General features: G+C 41.6%; 1 protein-coding gene across 2 annotated transcripts; it reads left to right on the top strand.

The window, feature by feature from the left end:
- The first annotated feature begins 10,201 nt into the window (after positions 1 to 10,201).
- On the top strand, positions 10,202 to 13,763 carry irx3a (iroquois homeobox 3a). Of its 2 annotated transcripts, none has more exons than XM_078210261.1 (4): positions 10,202 to 10,830; positions 11,398 to 12,415; positions 13,081 to 13,147; positions 13,369 to 13,762. In XM_078210261.1, exons 1-4 carry the CDS (start codon positions 10,618 to 10,620, stop codon positions 13,421 to 13,423), a joined length of 1,353 nt encoding a protein of 450 aa, XP_078066387.1. In that variant the 5' UTR covers positions 10,202 to 10,617; the 3' UTR covers positions 13,424 to 13,762. The 2 variants fall into 2 exon arrangements, with proteins under 2 accessions (XP_078066387.1, XP_078066388.1); XM_078210262.1 differs by having other exon boundaries at positions 10,272 to 10,830; positions 11,407 to 12,415; positions 13,369 to 13,763.
- Positions 13,764 to 16,408: the final 2,645 nt, after the last annotated feature.

The raw sequence follows: 16,408 nt of genomic DNA, 5'->3' as shown, positions 1-16,408 counted from the left end.
ATAAGCTTACACAAACGCATGCAAAAAACATGCCACTCAATAATTCGGAGGGAGATAAAACTTTAAATCCTGAAAAGAGTACGGCACCATGCACCATTTCATTTGTTCTACTTTTTATTAAGATGCCACAATTAATGCTGGTCTGTGACACAAGTCAATGTTACTAGTATCAATATTTTGCCGTACCGTTGAATTATTTGTCACAGATTTATCTACATAAACAGATAATAAATATTAAAATTTTAAAAATCCACAAGGCCATTTTTAAGATGAGTAGAAAATTCCTTATACTTATCTATATGCAGATGGACATTCCTCCCTGCTGATTTTCTGCAAAATACTAAGAACAGCACAGCATGGTGTCAGAATTAAAATGTTGCTATATTCTATCAATTTATAAAGTACTTAAGACCTGGACAGTACACATTAAGCAGTATGAGCACCATGCCGGATAAATATGCTCTCAGTGTCAGCATAAGCACTGAATATATAACCAATATTAGATTATGATTACCATTAAGTATTCCCAGGTCTTTATTTCCCACCAGGTTTTATCCCCTTCTTTACAGAAGGCTGGAACACAGTTCACCAGATGCCGACTGTCCTCTGGTACATCATTCAAGTAGTAATTCTGCGGGTATTGGTCTAAGTCAGTGTACATCATTGGGCTATTTGATTGGGAAGGGGCACACAGTTGAGCCAAATGACCTCCCTACCCAATGTCCATGTGTCGTCTCACTATTTGAATTTGTCCAGTGCCAAGTAACAATTAAGCCAGAAAGTCAGAGCAAAAATTGAAAGTTGCATTTTTTAAAATCATGTAATAGGACTAGTGTGGTCTAAATGCCAGCAACAACCCGCAATGGTCTTTCTATTGATGCCACAATTCTACACATGATTTTTGCAAAACAAGTTGTGATTTTCTTTTACATATTAGGCCAAATCCATATAGTTCAGTGGTACATGACCAATTGTGGTTATCAGTGATAGTGTGATATGTATTTCCATTTGGAGATAAATACTTATTACTCACACTACAATTTACTATTGTGTCCTAAATGTTCATGTTTAAATTTATTAAATTTATTATATATGCACACGCACAATATATGGACTAAGTATTAAAAAATGGATGCTTAAAATACCAGAGCCACCACGTACTTTTGTTTTGAAAGTAAGAGTAGGTAATGATTCAAATAATACCAAAGGAAGAGCATATTTGTAACTTCATGCTTGCCTTTTTGTGCACATATGCATTTCCATTAATAGGAGTTAGATAGAGATATGGTTCATAATTTAAACCTATAATCCTGAACAGAAAGTTTTCATACTGTTTGCGAAGAAACGAGTAATTAATCGTTATTGGCCTGGGTTGCAATGGCCACCAGCTGGGGCCTACCATGGTTAGAGCCTATACTACATTAATTTTGTTCTCTATTGCAGGTTCATCACTAAGCTTCTTTCCAGAAATACTCTTTAAATGAAGCCCTCTCCCTCTCACTTTCTCTCTATCTATCTCTCAATCCATCTATCGCTCACATATCACACAAAGAACTAGAGGCACTGGTTGTTTTACAACAGAGGGGGTATGGTTTGTTCCAAGATTGGATTGATATAAATTTCAGTTTCTAGAGGAAGAATTTCCAGTTTCTAACTTTTGTAACTTTGTAATGTGAAATTTAATAACAAGCTCACTTAATGGAAGGGTTTTTTATATTGACTAAACACCAAGACATACCCTATACCTTGTGCATATGCACTGTATGGTCATGTATTAATGCTTGTCCTTATGTTATGTATGTGCATGTGTGTGTCTGTATATTTGAATATGTACATCTCTGTGGGTGTGGCCAATGTTTGCTTGTGCTTATTTGTACAGTGTGTGTGTGTGTTCATATTTATGAATATATTAAGAATCTCTGAACTGCAGATACAGTCAACCATTAGTGAACATCTAAATATTTTCCTATAAATAAAAATACAGGATTTTAGAAATCACAGTAATTTTGGAGATGATGTTGCTTTAATGGAATTGCTTTATATTCTCAAACATGAACTTTACGGATGTATATACGAATATCAAAAAGCAGCAATAAGAATGCTTAAAAGTTGAAATATTCAAAGTGGATGGTTACTTGGAGTAAGATGCAAAGGGTCTAATGAGTTTGAAATTAATTTCAACCAGTAAACAGTAAGTTGTTCAAATTGTGAGACAGAATGCTCTGGGTTTCAACTGAAGATTTTCTTGTACCCAACTCCATCCAAATTATTGAACATTTGCCTCGAGTCGAGAACAAAGTCTATTGGTGATCAAGGTAACAATTGGTGATCAAGGTAAAATAGATATCCCAAGTCTGGAAGGAACACCCAGCCCTCGGGCATTACCTGGTGACCGCAGTGCTCCTATGACGTTTAGAAAATTACGAATTGCAGGGGCTGTTTAGCACTGGGTGGGTTAAAGGTTTAGTGACGCTTGCATCTCATTAGAAAGGAATCCATTAGTTTTTTTTGTTTGCGTTTTAACCTTGGAATGTTTCGAATGTCGAAAAAGGTGGAGGAAGGTCTTTCACTTGCCTTGTTTCCCCATACCATGTATTCTCCTCTAAACAATAATTTCCCCAATCCCTGCTGTTTAGCAATTTCGCCTTTATTCGTCCCATTTTCCCTCATCCAAAACCACCTTTTCCAGTTCATTTTTCACTTCATGGGGCTCTTTCGTGTTTGGAGTTCTTAACTTTACCTATTTCTTCATCCTCCATTTTATCAATAGTTTTATTTCAGTTTTTTTCCTTCTGTTACGTTTCTTTCTTGTATGCCAGCTCACCTTCATCTTTGACGCTTCTCTAATCTGTCTGCGGTGTTTTCTTTGTGTCTCTCCTCATGCTGTCTCTCTATCTATTTCACTCACCCCTCTCTCTCATTATCTCTCTCCCACACTCTCCGTCTCTCTCACACACGCACTCTCTCTCTCGGGATTCAGGGATTCTCTCGCCCTGGCAGACCACTCCTCAGAGCTGTGGCTAATAAAGGGATCACAACGAAAAAGAAAGCGCTTGTCTAGGTGTCTGCTCTCAGAATGGAGGCGCGAAGTGCCATTGGAAATCAATTCATGTGATGACTTCAATAATGATACTGAGGGCTGTAAAAACTAGCCATGTAGAAAAGGGAGATAAATTGGGTCAAAGGCCGCCACTGGAAGGAGTCGAGTCACGTTACCTTATTTCCAGTGAAATCACTTTTTCCCTCTTAATGTTGTTAACTCCTAGAATTTTTAGGAAACTCTATAAACCCAGCAATGATATACTTAAAACGATATATAAAGAAATCTGCCATCCAAATAACAACAAGTAATGCTAGACGGCTCCCAGGTATCGAAGCAGTGCCACAGTAAGAAATCATAGTTCTAGATTAAAGCTGATCCCTATCAGGGCTCATTAAATTTGCAGGATAAAAGAGACAGCCTTAGCGCAAATATGGTTATTTTCCCAACTGAATAAACCGTTGTCACTTAGCCCAGAAATTGCAAGTGTTAAGCCAGTTTGCATTTTAATTTGGCCCTGAAGTTACTTATTTCATTATTGATCAAACATAATGCTGAATCAATGTTCATCTTGTTACCTGGGACATTTCCATGTAATACAGTGATAGCACTGCCCGGAGTTACTCATTCCAATTCAAAACTGACTTTACGAGAAATCGATGGTTATTTGTTACTGATATAAGACTTTGTAAAGAGTGTTAAGTCTCCGTGAAACCCGAAAAAAGACCCCGGCATAGTCAATGAATTTATGTACTCCACCAGTTTGCACCGTGAACCCTCCTATACCAGCAACATGAGAGTCCCATTTCAAAATAAATTTCAATCTAATCAACTATTCTGGTTAAATCGATCAATAACTCACGGCATCCATCCATCTATTGGTTATCGTGTACAGTATCTCCGTCTGTAGATTAGACCAATTAAAACAGTTAGCATTAAATATAACGCAATATAACCCGGCCAAAGTTAATTATAGCATATCTTTGGGAATGGTGATATTGTCGATAGGAGATGAGTAGATAGGATGGTAAATTGATGGACATGCTGCAGACACAGCCATACATTCAGTTTTAAATCACATTCCCCGGACGTAAGGGGAAAGAAAAAGAACGGTGGGGTCGAGAGTATTTTGTATTCGAAAAATGTTTCCAAACTTATTTTTAATGTATGCCCCACGTTCCCTCCCCCCTTCTCTTTTTTTAAGATCAATTCTGTTTGGAAATAGCAAACCAGAGCTAGAGAGGGAGGGAGGGAGGGGGGGGGGGGGGCTGTTTGTCTCTGGTTTGGCTCTGTTTGGATTGATTAATTAACACGTCCCCGTGGTATTTGTCTAGCCAGAGAGCCAGCGAGAATGCGAGAGAGAAGTATTCTCCAGGCGATCATTTTTTGTACTGAGAGATGCCCACTCAGTTCGGGCCCGATTTCAGTGAGTAAAAGTTCAGTGTAAATAGCATTCAAACAATCAGACGGAAAGCCTATAATAAAACACTTGGAAGCCCCCACAGGATCGACAGCACAATATTTACCAAAGACTCCACGGCAGCGAAGCCACTAACAGCAGTAGGCTGCTTGCCACTAGGAGCCCTGACCTCCCTAATCAATTACTACACAAACTCCAGGATTTAACCACAAAATCATTATTTATGGGTTCCTTTTAACATTCACCTCGCAGTTGCTTGCCTTTGACAGCCCCGTGAACCGGTTTCATCCCCCCCTATCCCTAGCTGGTAAACGGCAGTGACTGCAATCTGGTGTGTCTCGCACTTGCACATGTGTTTTAAACAACTAGTTGTGGCTCAAGCTTCTGACGCACAACATTTTGCGAACAGAGCAATATCGGAGCCATCAAGGACAGTCTGTAACTGTAATGGCAAGGAGTTGTCATGTTTGTGGTATGCTACTGTGAAATGGTTGTTTTCTGAAACCCCCTTCCCAATTCTTGATTACAACGTTGCTGATACTCGAACGATGGATTTTCTTTTAACAGCAAACCAACATAGTTTGCTTTGGAAGGCTAACCGTAGTTTACTTAACTATAGCGTTTAAATAAAATGTCATGCCTGTGTGTCAGCTATCCTGCAACGAGCCTTCTACGTGTGAAATAAAGGAAAACCCGCGCACCGAAGGGCACGCTGCGGAGATCTAACCGGAATTTAGATGCAATGTTTGCCCATCGCTAATCCCTGCTTGCTGATGGGAGGGAAGTCGCTCACAGGTGCCTGACACTGAGGCTTCGCATTCGATAGCGCCTCATGAGACCAGGGACCATGTTACGAAAGAAACTGGAGCTCTTTGTCAGTGTGTCCCATTGACCCGTTTCGCAGGTTTCGAATTAGTCTCCGCAGTTCCCCCCAAGATTTGGGGTGGAGGGGGCTGGGGGGGGGGGGGGTACTGGGAATCTCCTCGAACGCTGTCTACAAAAACAGTGACTGTCACCATCTCAGCATCCAAATGAGAAATCCGTGTCTTAATAACTACAATTCGTCAACTCGCTTGGGCATGATCTTAAAACAACAATGCCAATTCACTCATCGCTTACTGCTATTGTATTTGGCCGAACCTATTTACAAACAGCAGTACATGTATAAAATATACTTCACACTAGCTAAGTACAACAGCGAGGACAACAACTGCTGAGATGATGGGGGAGGTCTTCGGATGCATTTAAATAATTACTTATTTTAAGAAAACAAACCAACGTTATTTGTAGGGTCACATTCTCGCGTTGCACGAAAAGAGGTTCTTGAATTCGATGTTTTTGAAAAGGCCGGGTCCTATGTTTAACCTTCGGCATTGGGGAAGAAACAGCAGTAACTAATTTGAAATCCCTCGACGTTAAAATGCCGTCCCTCTGCTGTAATGAAATTTAAGAGGTAGAAGTCTTAAGAGACACCCCGATCTCCCCAAAGGTCTTCCTTTTGTAAACGTCTCCCTCCCAAGAATTTGCAAATAAAAGTTGATGTTATTAAGTAGATTTTTTTTTTAAAGTGGTTGTGTCACTGGCTTGCAGACCAGTGGGTGCTCCAAACATTGTGGGTCATTAATTTTGTTTTCTTTTCAAATCAAGTGTCAGCGCAATTAACAGTTTTTGATCAGAGGGCTGCTAGAGATTGATTCCATATGCGATAAGGAATGTGCAACTTGTTACCGGACGCCCCGGAATTACGGAAAAAGCTCCAAAAGTGTAATTCGAAGAGTGTTGGCTGCTCTTTTTTTCCCAACACTTTGATCTCTCCCGCTCTCTATTTTTTTTTCTCTCTCTCCAGCACTTTTTTTTCCAGCATTGACTGTTTCCCCACAGATTCTCGTTTGGTTGAAGTGGCGCTCCGATTTTATTTGTAAATGAATGCCCGTCTGGGATTTATTGATTGAAACAATCATCTGATTGCAGCATTCAAAAATCTCCTCGGGATTTCGTCTGGCAAAAGACACCCTATATATGGCTCAGTTTTAAAACTGGCTGCTGTCAAGTTTCTTGATGTTGCATTGCAGACAAAGCTACAATTGTAAAGAGCAATATTAGACTCATTTGTTTGCCAAGGAAAAGCGACGGGTTTAAGTTATATTATAGGAATTATAAAGGTGTTATAAACCAATCCCAAAGGATCCTAAATCTCACTGCGAATGTGAATGTGACGGATCGATTATATATGTGTAATGCATATTCCTGTGGGATTTTCTGCGTGGTGTTTAACATTAGGGGAAATATAAATATTTTTAAATGGACCAAAATAAAACTCAATCATGCTTCGCAGTCATTAAAAGTCTATTTACAGTTCACAGCGGAAGTCGCAGTGAGGGACAAGTACTGGTCCCAACTTTGTTTTACAAAAAAAGGATCGGTTTCAGATTATGGAAGATTTTATAGCGTTCACTTTAACCATGACTTCTTACACATTCCCTGAAGAGGTTTATAAGTGTAAAAGGAGTAACGAGTGTTAAAGAGGAGTAATAAATCAGCAGCTGGCCAGCGGGTCCTGACACCGCCCGGAGATGCGGCACGTGTCATGGCCCGGGCCCGAGTGCCTCAGAGCGGGCAAGTGTCCCAGGCTGGAGCGCCGTTCAAGACAGCTTCATCCCACTTTGGCTCTTTCCGAGCGCGAAACGAGCCCGTCTTGACCTTTCTTATTTGACTTTCTTCCCATCCAGGAATTAATTCTACAAATGTACATTGGATAATGGCGCTTCTCGTTTGGTGACTCCCCTGTAATGAAATCCCCACATTTACTTTGCCCCGCAGGAAACAATTGATCCTAAATAGCGCAATGGCCTGTCCATGAGTGAATGCGCATAACATGCAATAATGTCTCGCTTAGCAGAAACTGTCATCAAAAAGCATTGTGCCACAGGATTGAGCTGCTGCTTGCTTGTTCCTCAGAAGTATTTAATGCTTTATTACTTAACAGTTATTATCATTCCTGGCATAAATCATTTTAAAACGACCAAGTATTGAAAAGCGTGTTGATTGCACAATAATTTAATGTTGCTCCTAGGTCTTCAAAGGGTTAATAACAACAACATATTCAGTACCATATGTCCCCTAAAATCAAGAGGCTGGCTTATTCACTCGACTAATTGATTTTTGTACAGTGTGTACTTCAGCCGGTAAAGTTACTCATTAAATTAATTGATTATTAGTGCGTTGGTGCTGTTGCAGATGTCAATGACAGAGGAGACACGTTTCTTACTGAGCATATTTAAAGCAGTCACAATCCACGTGTCTTTCAGTAAGTAACAAACATCTAAATTACTGATAGCACGATATGAAGTACGCTCAGTGACACGGGGCAAATCACATTAGCATAACAATACAGAATCTATAGAAAGGCAGCGTCCAAGCGCTGGATGCCATGACCTCCAATTCCTTACTGATCTCTGTGGCTGCATCACCTGTGTTCCAACATTTGCCCTGGCCGCCTTCCCCCCCCCCCCCCTTTTTTTTTATGTGTCCAATGTTAATCATTGTTTTCGCTCATTTCCCATTGTCGCACTTTCCTAAGTCCTTCCCGTTTTCTACATTTAGTGCTCCGGCCCCTCCACATTCTTCAATCAATTGTTTGAAATCACTTTTTGTTTTAGCCTTTTCTCTGCGCGTTTTCCCTATTCTGATCTTTTCGATTATTTCCTTGTGATCTGCTCTCTTTAATCACGGCCCTTCAGTCTGTTTATTTCGTGTCCTTAGTCTGCGTCTCTACTCCTATTTGCTTTAGATGATCATATTTTCAGCCTTGTGTTCTTGGCTTTTTTCATTCTTACTTTTCCTGTTACCCTTTCATCCCCCTCACTCCCCCTTTCCCCGCAGAAGTGTTTAATCTTTTTCTTTCGTTTTTCAAAAGATGTGCTCAATACTTCCTTTCCGTTTTCCCCACACTTTACTCTCCATTACCCCATTCCCCTGCCTTTTTATGGAGCCCTTCCTACCCTTTGTACCACTTTATTTTGTCCTGATGTGATCGCTGTCTTTTCCCCCACACATGCAAACGAAGAATTCCCGAAACACCCTCCTGTCTAAAGACCCGCAATCCTGAATTTGTTTTTTTTATCAAGATGATTAGAATTCCGTCTACATGACACATGGCAATGTATTTGAAGTAATTAATAAGCTAATAATCTACCCCCCTCCCTCCTCTCACACCTCCCCCACCACCTAGTCCTCCCTGCAAATAGCCTGCTCAGAAATGGGACTGAGGTTGATTCCGCCACAAGCCTGGCTCAAATAAAACTTAAAATAGCAACCAGCTTCCCAATGCGACGCTGATCTATAACCAAAGATGCAGATGGGTCTTTGTCCTTGCAAAATCGCTAAGCACGGATCGCGTCGAGAACACAGGCCAGCAAACACTTCCCTGCGAAATTAAAGATTTGAGTTTAATAAAGCAGTTTTTTTTCTCTCTCTAAAATAAACTATGCAAGGCAACAGTGTTCCGAGAGTGTGCGTAAAGTCGCGCTGCGGCGAATTCCTCCCACGCGCGAAGCACTCCTATCGCATAATCGAGAGCCCAAGGTAGGGCTGGATTGCTGTTTAAAATGGGTGAGTACAGGCCATTGAGTTACTTTCTGCATTCTTTCTGCCTAAGTCCTCGAATCCACTAAAGAAAAACAACAACTAAAACGTCTGATTGCTAACACCTCTCTCAAAAATCAGTCAATAATTCGATTTCTAATTTGTAATCCCACTAAATTCAATAGAGGAATTTAATCACCTACCGCCACTTAACCAGACCAGAAAAATAAAATCTTTTTAAAAAATTACTTTATTCTTCAAACAATGGGTGGGCGATTATCTGACATCAAATACCAGAAAGATGAGCCATAAAGCGATTAGATGCGGTACATACAGATTTAATATATTGATTCGGAGAATTTCAATCCAAGGGGTTTGATTCACTCTAATCCGCATTTATTACAACCTCGTATTTAGCTTTATCATGCAGACCTATCGTTTCAGAACACCACGGCGTAGCAAGGAACAGGGAATAAACAACGTGGGGTCATAAATTTGCTAATTACAGTTTAGGGACAGGAGTAAAAAGTGATAATGAGTTTGGTATTAAGGCACTGGCGTTTCTGCCATTCGCACCGCGTAATTTACCAGCGTAACAACGGGACTGGCAGCTTCTGGGGTTGCGCCGGGCTTCTCTGTGTTTTTCAATTTGCTTTAGTCCGCTTTGATGTAAAGTGGTGACTCTGGAACCGTTTGAAGTCCATTATTAACACCGAATTAAGTGGATCCCTGAACTATATTGCCCACTCGCTGCCTGCACAGAATCGGTTCCTGCAGCGCAGGAAACACCAGCCCGCTTTATACATATATATATGGAAAATTTGGTAACAAGCAAAACTTCCTTTAACAAAATAGACATCAGGATAAAAGCCCCGAGTCTATGCATTCTGCCTCTGCGCCATCGAAACTAAGTATCTGCTTAACAAAGTTAAAACAATAGTGGAGGAAGAATAAAGTTTTGTCAGGCTGCTGGTTAAAAAAAAACTACATCAAAGCGATTTCAACTTGTTCGGATTCCGTTTTGTCTTACTTATCTCGGCTTTCTTTGCCTTGTTTTCTTTTGGTGCCAATTATAGTTCTACAAATGCGCAGCTTTTTAAAAAAAATCCCCGTGGCAAAAAAAAAGTGGGAGGCCAATGTTCTTCTTTAAAACATTTGGGGCGGGCGTGTTTTTAGCCGGAGAGTCGGTACTGATTGGCGATCGCAAACTGCGACTTGAAAGCAACTGAAATAAAAGATCGCGACGTCAGTAAATAGATTTGGGAAAGACACGCTCTGTGACAAAGGCAGAGATTGAGGGGGGGAAAAAAACTGCGGCGGACCCTAAAGAAATAGGAGGGGCTTAAGCTAATGCCAGAAATGTCAATCAGGCCATCAACTCCGAATAATCTCCACGAATCTGTTAGGACCTGACCTGGGCACCCTCAGATCAATAGCAAGTTGAGAGAGCGATCGGATCGGTTACAGAGCGCGTCTGCATGTGGAAACGTATACTTTCAGCTGAATCTATAGCATTAAAAGTGGATACTCCGGCGCTTTCTGCACAGCGGTTTCTCTCGAGTAGTCACTGACCATGTCTTTCCCACAACTGGGATATCAGTACATTGCTGCTACTAGGCCACTTTACCCAGATCGCCAGGGCATCACGTCTTCCAGGGCTGGAAGCGATCTGACGGCGCCCGGCGCTGCTTCTACTGTACTAACCATGTATGGATCCCCTTATGCCGCTCAAGGATACGGCGCCTTTTTGCCTTATGCAGCCGATCTGCCCATGTTTCCTCAGCTGGTAAGAACATTTATGTCAATTTGCTCTCTCTCCTAACTCCTTTTACTGTCGGTAAATCATTAAAAAGAGAGAGATTGGGGGGAGGAGGGGGGGGGTAGAGTTTGCTGCGATCAATCCAAACAGAAACCCGGGGAAGCGGCGATTCTGCCCTTTCAGATATATTTAAAAGAATCACAGCTTTAATTTTCGCTGCAGAGTTTCTCTCTCTGGCTCTGTCTGGAAAAGTTTGTGAATTGCGTTTGTCAGTTTCACCCGCGCTTCCTTGTCAGTTTAACTTGCAGATTCCTTGCAGTTTGCCAGCTCCATTTTTGTTTCGTTTCTTGCCAGTCTTTTAAAAAAAACTTTTCTGCCCCTCTTTCCTTAATGCCACCCTCCTCCTCAGCGCCCCCCCCCCCCCCCCCGACCTTTTAATCTTTAATTGAGTGGAATGTATTTCAAAGACCAATTATATTTTCACCCAACTTTTATTGTGTTCCACATTTTTTAACACTCTCTCTCTCTGGTTTCCCCCCCCCCCCTCCACTCCTCTCCCCCCCCCCCCCCCCACTCTCTCTCGTTCCTGTTCAGGGTGCCCAGTACGAACTAAAGGACAGCCCGGGAGTGCAGCATCCGGCTTTCCCCCATCACCACGCCGCCTATTACCCTTACGGCCAGTACCAGTTCGGGGACCCGTCCAGGCCGAAGAACGCCACTCGGGAGAGTACTAGCACTTTGAAAGCCTGGCTGAACGAACACAGGAAAAACCCGTACCCCACCAAGGGGGAGAAGATCATGCTGGCCATCATCACCAAGATGACACTGACCCAAGTGTCCACATGGTTCGCCAACGCGCGGAGGAGGCTTAAAAAGGAGAACAAGATGACTTGGACTCCGCGAAACCGGACGGACGAAGAGGGCAACTCGTACGGCAGCGACCCGGACCTGGAGGGGGAGAAAAAGGAGGACGACGAGGAGATCGACTTGGAAAACATCGACACGGAGAATATCGAGAGCAAAGAGGACGAAGACGAGCAGGACACGGACTTAAACTTGGACTGCAAGCTGGACGGCCGCAGCGACTCGGAAATCTCTGACACTTTCGACGACTTGAACGGTTCCGAGGACGGTTTTCTGAAATCGGTGGTAAAAGACAGCAGGGTGACTGAAGAGAAACGGAGAGACCTCTCGCCCGAGATCTCAGGACAGTCCAGTGGGGACCAGAGCAAAAACGGCGCCGAGAGGAAAAGCCCTGGCTCCCCAGCGCCCGAGAGCAATCTCTCGGTCAGTCAAAAGCCTAAGATTTGGTCTCTGGCCGAGACGGCCACCACGCCGGACAACCCTCGCAGGTCTCCCCAGATCAGCAGCTCCCCTGCGGGACCCGCGGCCACCTCCCTGCTCGGCCAGCACAGACTTTTCGCCTGCCCCATGGGCAAATTTCAGAACTGGACGAACCGAACCTATTCCCACCACCCCCTGGCTTTAATTAATTCCAATCACTTCCTCGGACTTAGCACTGGCCAGGCAGTCCCCGCTGCCGGTGTCCCCGCGTTTTGCACTGTAAGAGGAGGCGAGGAGCGGGCTCAGTCAGCAGAACCCACGGTAACAGGTACATTAAACTAAAATCACACACACACACACACAGACAAAACACGGGGCAGTCAACCTTTGAGAATACCCTGCACAATTCGCAAAGAGAGGCCAACTTATTATGAAAATAAATAACACTGAATTCGCGAGCAGAAGAGTTGGGCCTTTTCAAAAAAGTTCAAATGAAACTTAACTCAACAACTGATCTCCAAAGGTACCCAGGGTGTTCTGGATTAATTTTATTCACTGGTTAATATCTACACAAAGGCGTATTTTTAAAATCGATACTGAGATTTTTACATCCTGCTCATGTAAAGTCCCACTGCTCAACTGTAACCAAATACAAGACAGAGCTAATACAAGGTGCAATCAAAGTAATGGGATAATGATTTTTTGATGGTGAAAATTGCATTTATTATAAACTGATCTTGAGCACCAGTTCAGAAGATAATTTCTAATTTGATTGCAATAACTTTTTTCCAGTAAGTATTAGATAGCAAAAAATGGGACCTGTGTAATAAGATAACGCTCATCCTGTGTCATTTTCGGATTACTTTATCTTTTAAATCGTATAATTGGTAACGATTCCATAAAGAAGTTGAGTCTCAGCGTCTGTCCTTTGAGTAAAAGTGGATTCGGTAATGGCGAACAATATCAATGCTAAGAACTCGTTATTATTTACAGATAGAAGCAGTGCCTTGGAACTAGAGAAAAAAATAGTAAAGACAGCTTTTCAGCCGGTTCAGAGACGGTAAGAAACATGTTTCATTCTTCACTGCATAATTCCCACGATTTTGCACCAGCCCCAGAGATCTCTGCAGTCATAGGCGTGCAGCCCTCTCTGTGTACTTTTCACTTCAGCTGAAACTACATTCAAAACTTCAATTACAATATTTTATGCAAAATATGGATGTCAAACTTTATTACAAAAAAATTATCAACACTGATCCACAATAATTTTATTCGTTTCAGACCTCAGAACCAACTCGATGCAGCCATGGTTTTGTCGGCGCTCTCCTCTGCATAGTCCATTTTGGGTTTTTTTTTAAACTTTATTTTGTAACCATTTTCTTGTTGAATGGAATGTAAAAAATGTTTTCTCCCTGTATAGTTTAAGCTGTAAGCATGTATGTGTACTAAACTAAAATTTGCTAATGTAACACTAGCCAACAAGGCGTGTATCAATTAGTTGAGTTTGTGACATAAAGTGGAACCCAGTTTTTTTTTGTAAGTCCAGTGAGAATTAGTTATCACCTGGTGTTCGAGATGTTTTGTATATACCGCAAACAAAAAATGTACATACGTGTGAACGAAATTGTACAAGAAAGTATATATTTTTGGCTAATAAATGAACAGTTACGACTTTACCTTTGTGTCTGTATTTTCAAAGCTGCCATTCCCTGGGAACCTTTCAGAATTCTGTTCACTCTGTCCATTGAGATAGATGTATGGTTATCAATTGACATTTCAGCCAAAAAAAACAGAATCCCGTGTTGAAATATTTCCCATGTAAGTACTGCCTGGAATCCCGTCCTTTTAAAATATCTAAATATCCCGGCAAAGGAAGATTGTAAGCTGCTTCACTACAAACTTTTAAAGATCTTTTTAAAAATATATTTTTTAGCAAATGACGTTTGATGTAACCAGTATTAATTGGTGTAAGCATACAGGGTTTCCTCTATTTTTTTTTGGACGCTGGTGTTTTTAACTTGAACCTTAAGCACCCATAAATTGTAGCTAATAGTTAAACTCTCCCCAACTGCCGAAAAAGTGCTCCGATTAAATTGCCACACTTCCTTTTAAATATTATTAAGGACGCCAAAATATTGCATTCCAGTATAGCTTAGGTGTTTGTTTAGCTATGAAATTTTGTAAAGCAATGTTTTGGAAATCACTGTGTTATAGGCTTTAGTAATACTTTCACTGGTTGCAAGAAACCATAATGTGGTTAAAAGATACGATTTCAGTTTTTTAAAAAATCACTGCAATATTTTAATGCGGGATGATTGTAGATGCTTGAGACACTTACGCAGTATAATGACTAAATGACTTGTATAATATCAGACCCCCGAAGGGCAGACACTGACTGGTGTGTTGGGTTTTGGACTGAGGCAGGAGAGGGGGCGGGGGGGGGGGGGTGGGGCGGTAAGAGTCGGGCTTAGAGCGCCTCCTACAGCCAGACATTCTGAAATGCCGCAGTAATAGCCAGAGAGAACCGACACAGATTTAATGGTAGTACATCATGGGGAGAAAAGAGTCATAAAACGGCAGCTGCCTAATTCACTCCTGCTACGTTCAAACCGCTCATTTTGTAAAATTTGATGGTCTGTGCGAAAACGATATTAACTTTTACTCACTGCCTAAGATTATTTGCAGAAGCTGCGGGATTGGGGACGAACTTGTCATTTATCCTTTGGTGTTTTTGGCAAAACAAAACCTCCCCAGCTGTGGAGTTATGAAAATGATCGAGGTTACAAGTCAGGTTTTAATCGGTTCTCAACTTTGGACAGAAAGTTGCCGAGGTTGCTCCATGTGAGTCGGCCATCTCCCCCCCACCAGCCACCCCCCCCCCCCCCCCAACACACACACATTCCCAGAAAAGGAAACATGTTCACGAATGAAATGTGCAGAATCGTTTCAACAGGCCCTAGCCAGTTGTCTCTGCTGACAGATTTGCAATTGGTAAAAAGAGAGTATTTATTGAAAATAAGTCTGTTGATTATTCATTTAAGAAAAGGGGGTGGGGGGGGGGGGGGATTGGTCCCCCGCTTGAATTACGGAGTTGAAATGATTGCTTCAAGTCTCATGCTCATTTCTAAATAGATTTTTAAAAACCTAGTTGTTTCCTTTCGGAACTCTCTTAATAATAAATGATGCTAAAAAGATCTTTTTAGGTATTTATTCGCCGCTGTTGCCAGATCCTTTTAAATATCTGTTGGTGTTTCGTTGTGGTTGTAAATGCATTGTAATCGACCTAATGAATTTCGTTGAGTGTCCTATTGTCAAAATAATAATGGATTCTGGAGTCAAGAATTCTGTACCCTTAAGTGTTGCTTAGACATCAACAGGGGATGCCCCAAGCTCAGTTTTTTTTTGGAGGGTGGCGAGGAAGAATTGATACCAAACAGAATGTTATTACTGGACTCTTAGCAGTCCACAGATTACGTGTTTAAGATTTGATGAATAAAGATCTCGGCATCGCGTTAATTTATAATATATGGAGCCCAATCGTTTGAAGTGCATTTACGTTTAGCCTCAGAGCAATCGAGGGTGTAAAAGAGAACCATGAAAATACACTCATTTAAAATGAAATTCCCTTTGTTAGATCATGTAATAGTTTCGCAATCTTTTTTATCCGAGAAATAATGATTTAACGAAGGTGTGATTTAAAAAAATATATACTCCTTCTGCCTGAGCAACAGGGAAACTATTGTGACTTAGTTGCGCGAATCAGAACTCAGTAACTTAATCCAGGACGATTTATATTTCGCATGCTTGTATTAAAAACAATCCATATTTCTGCAATTAGTCAACTCAATGTGGTGGGCGGTGTATATTTTAGTTTCTTTTTATTAAGCGCGTCAGTTGCAAATAGTTGTGATTGCGATATTGATTCAAGTCGATGAAACGTGCAAGTGATTTTTTTTGGTACGAATTAGCTCAATGTTGCTTTAATTAAAATGTTTGGATTTTTCTGGGTTAGCTGTTTGGTTCGGTTCCCACTCTCCATTGTGGCTCCGTGAATGCATAGTTAAGTAGACAGTGCAATATGTAACGCCGAATCTTGTCTCCTCAAAAAAATATTTCAAACAATGTAAGAATCCTGCTGCCGGCCTTTTCTCCTGGTCAGCGCCACCGAAGCTGAAACTTCTGCCTTATTTCACGAGTCGCACTTTGGAACCATCTCAAATAGTATCATTACATTCAAAGCACTTGACGAGTTTAGCCAAGATTGAGTAGTGCGAGGTTCGCGGATTGGCAATTACTGGGCCCTGGTACACCTTCGTGCCGG

This window comes from Mustelus asterias, chromosome 4, assembly GCF_964213995.1.
Source record: "Mustelus asterias chromosome 4, sMusAst1.hap1.1, whole genome shotgun sequence".
Taxonomy (NCBI): domain Eukaryota; kingdom Metazoa; phylum Chordata; class Chondrichthyes; order Carcharhiniformes; family Triakidae; genus Mustelus; species Mustelus asterias.
Note: the sequence above shows the minus strand (reverse complement) of the source record. Positions and strands in the feature narration are given on the sequence as shown.

Excerpts from the sequence above, each read along its gene's own strand:
- irx3a (XM_078210261.1), top strand. The coding sequence starts at position 10,618 with ATGTCTTTCCCACAACTGGGATATCAGTACATTGCTGCTACTAGGCCA. Across the intron at positions 10,831-11,397 it reads TGCCCATGTTTCCTCAGCTG|GGTGCCCAGTACGAACTAAA; the intron begins GTAAGAACATTT and ends GTTCCTGTTCAG. Across the intron at positions 13,148-13,368 it reads TTTCAGCCGGTTCAGAGACG|ACCTCAGAACCAACTCGATG; the intron begins GTAAGAAACATG and ends TATTCGTTTCAG.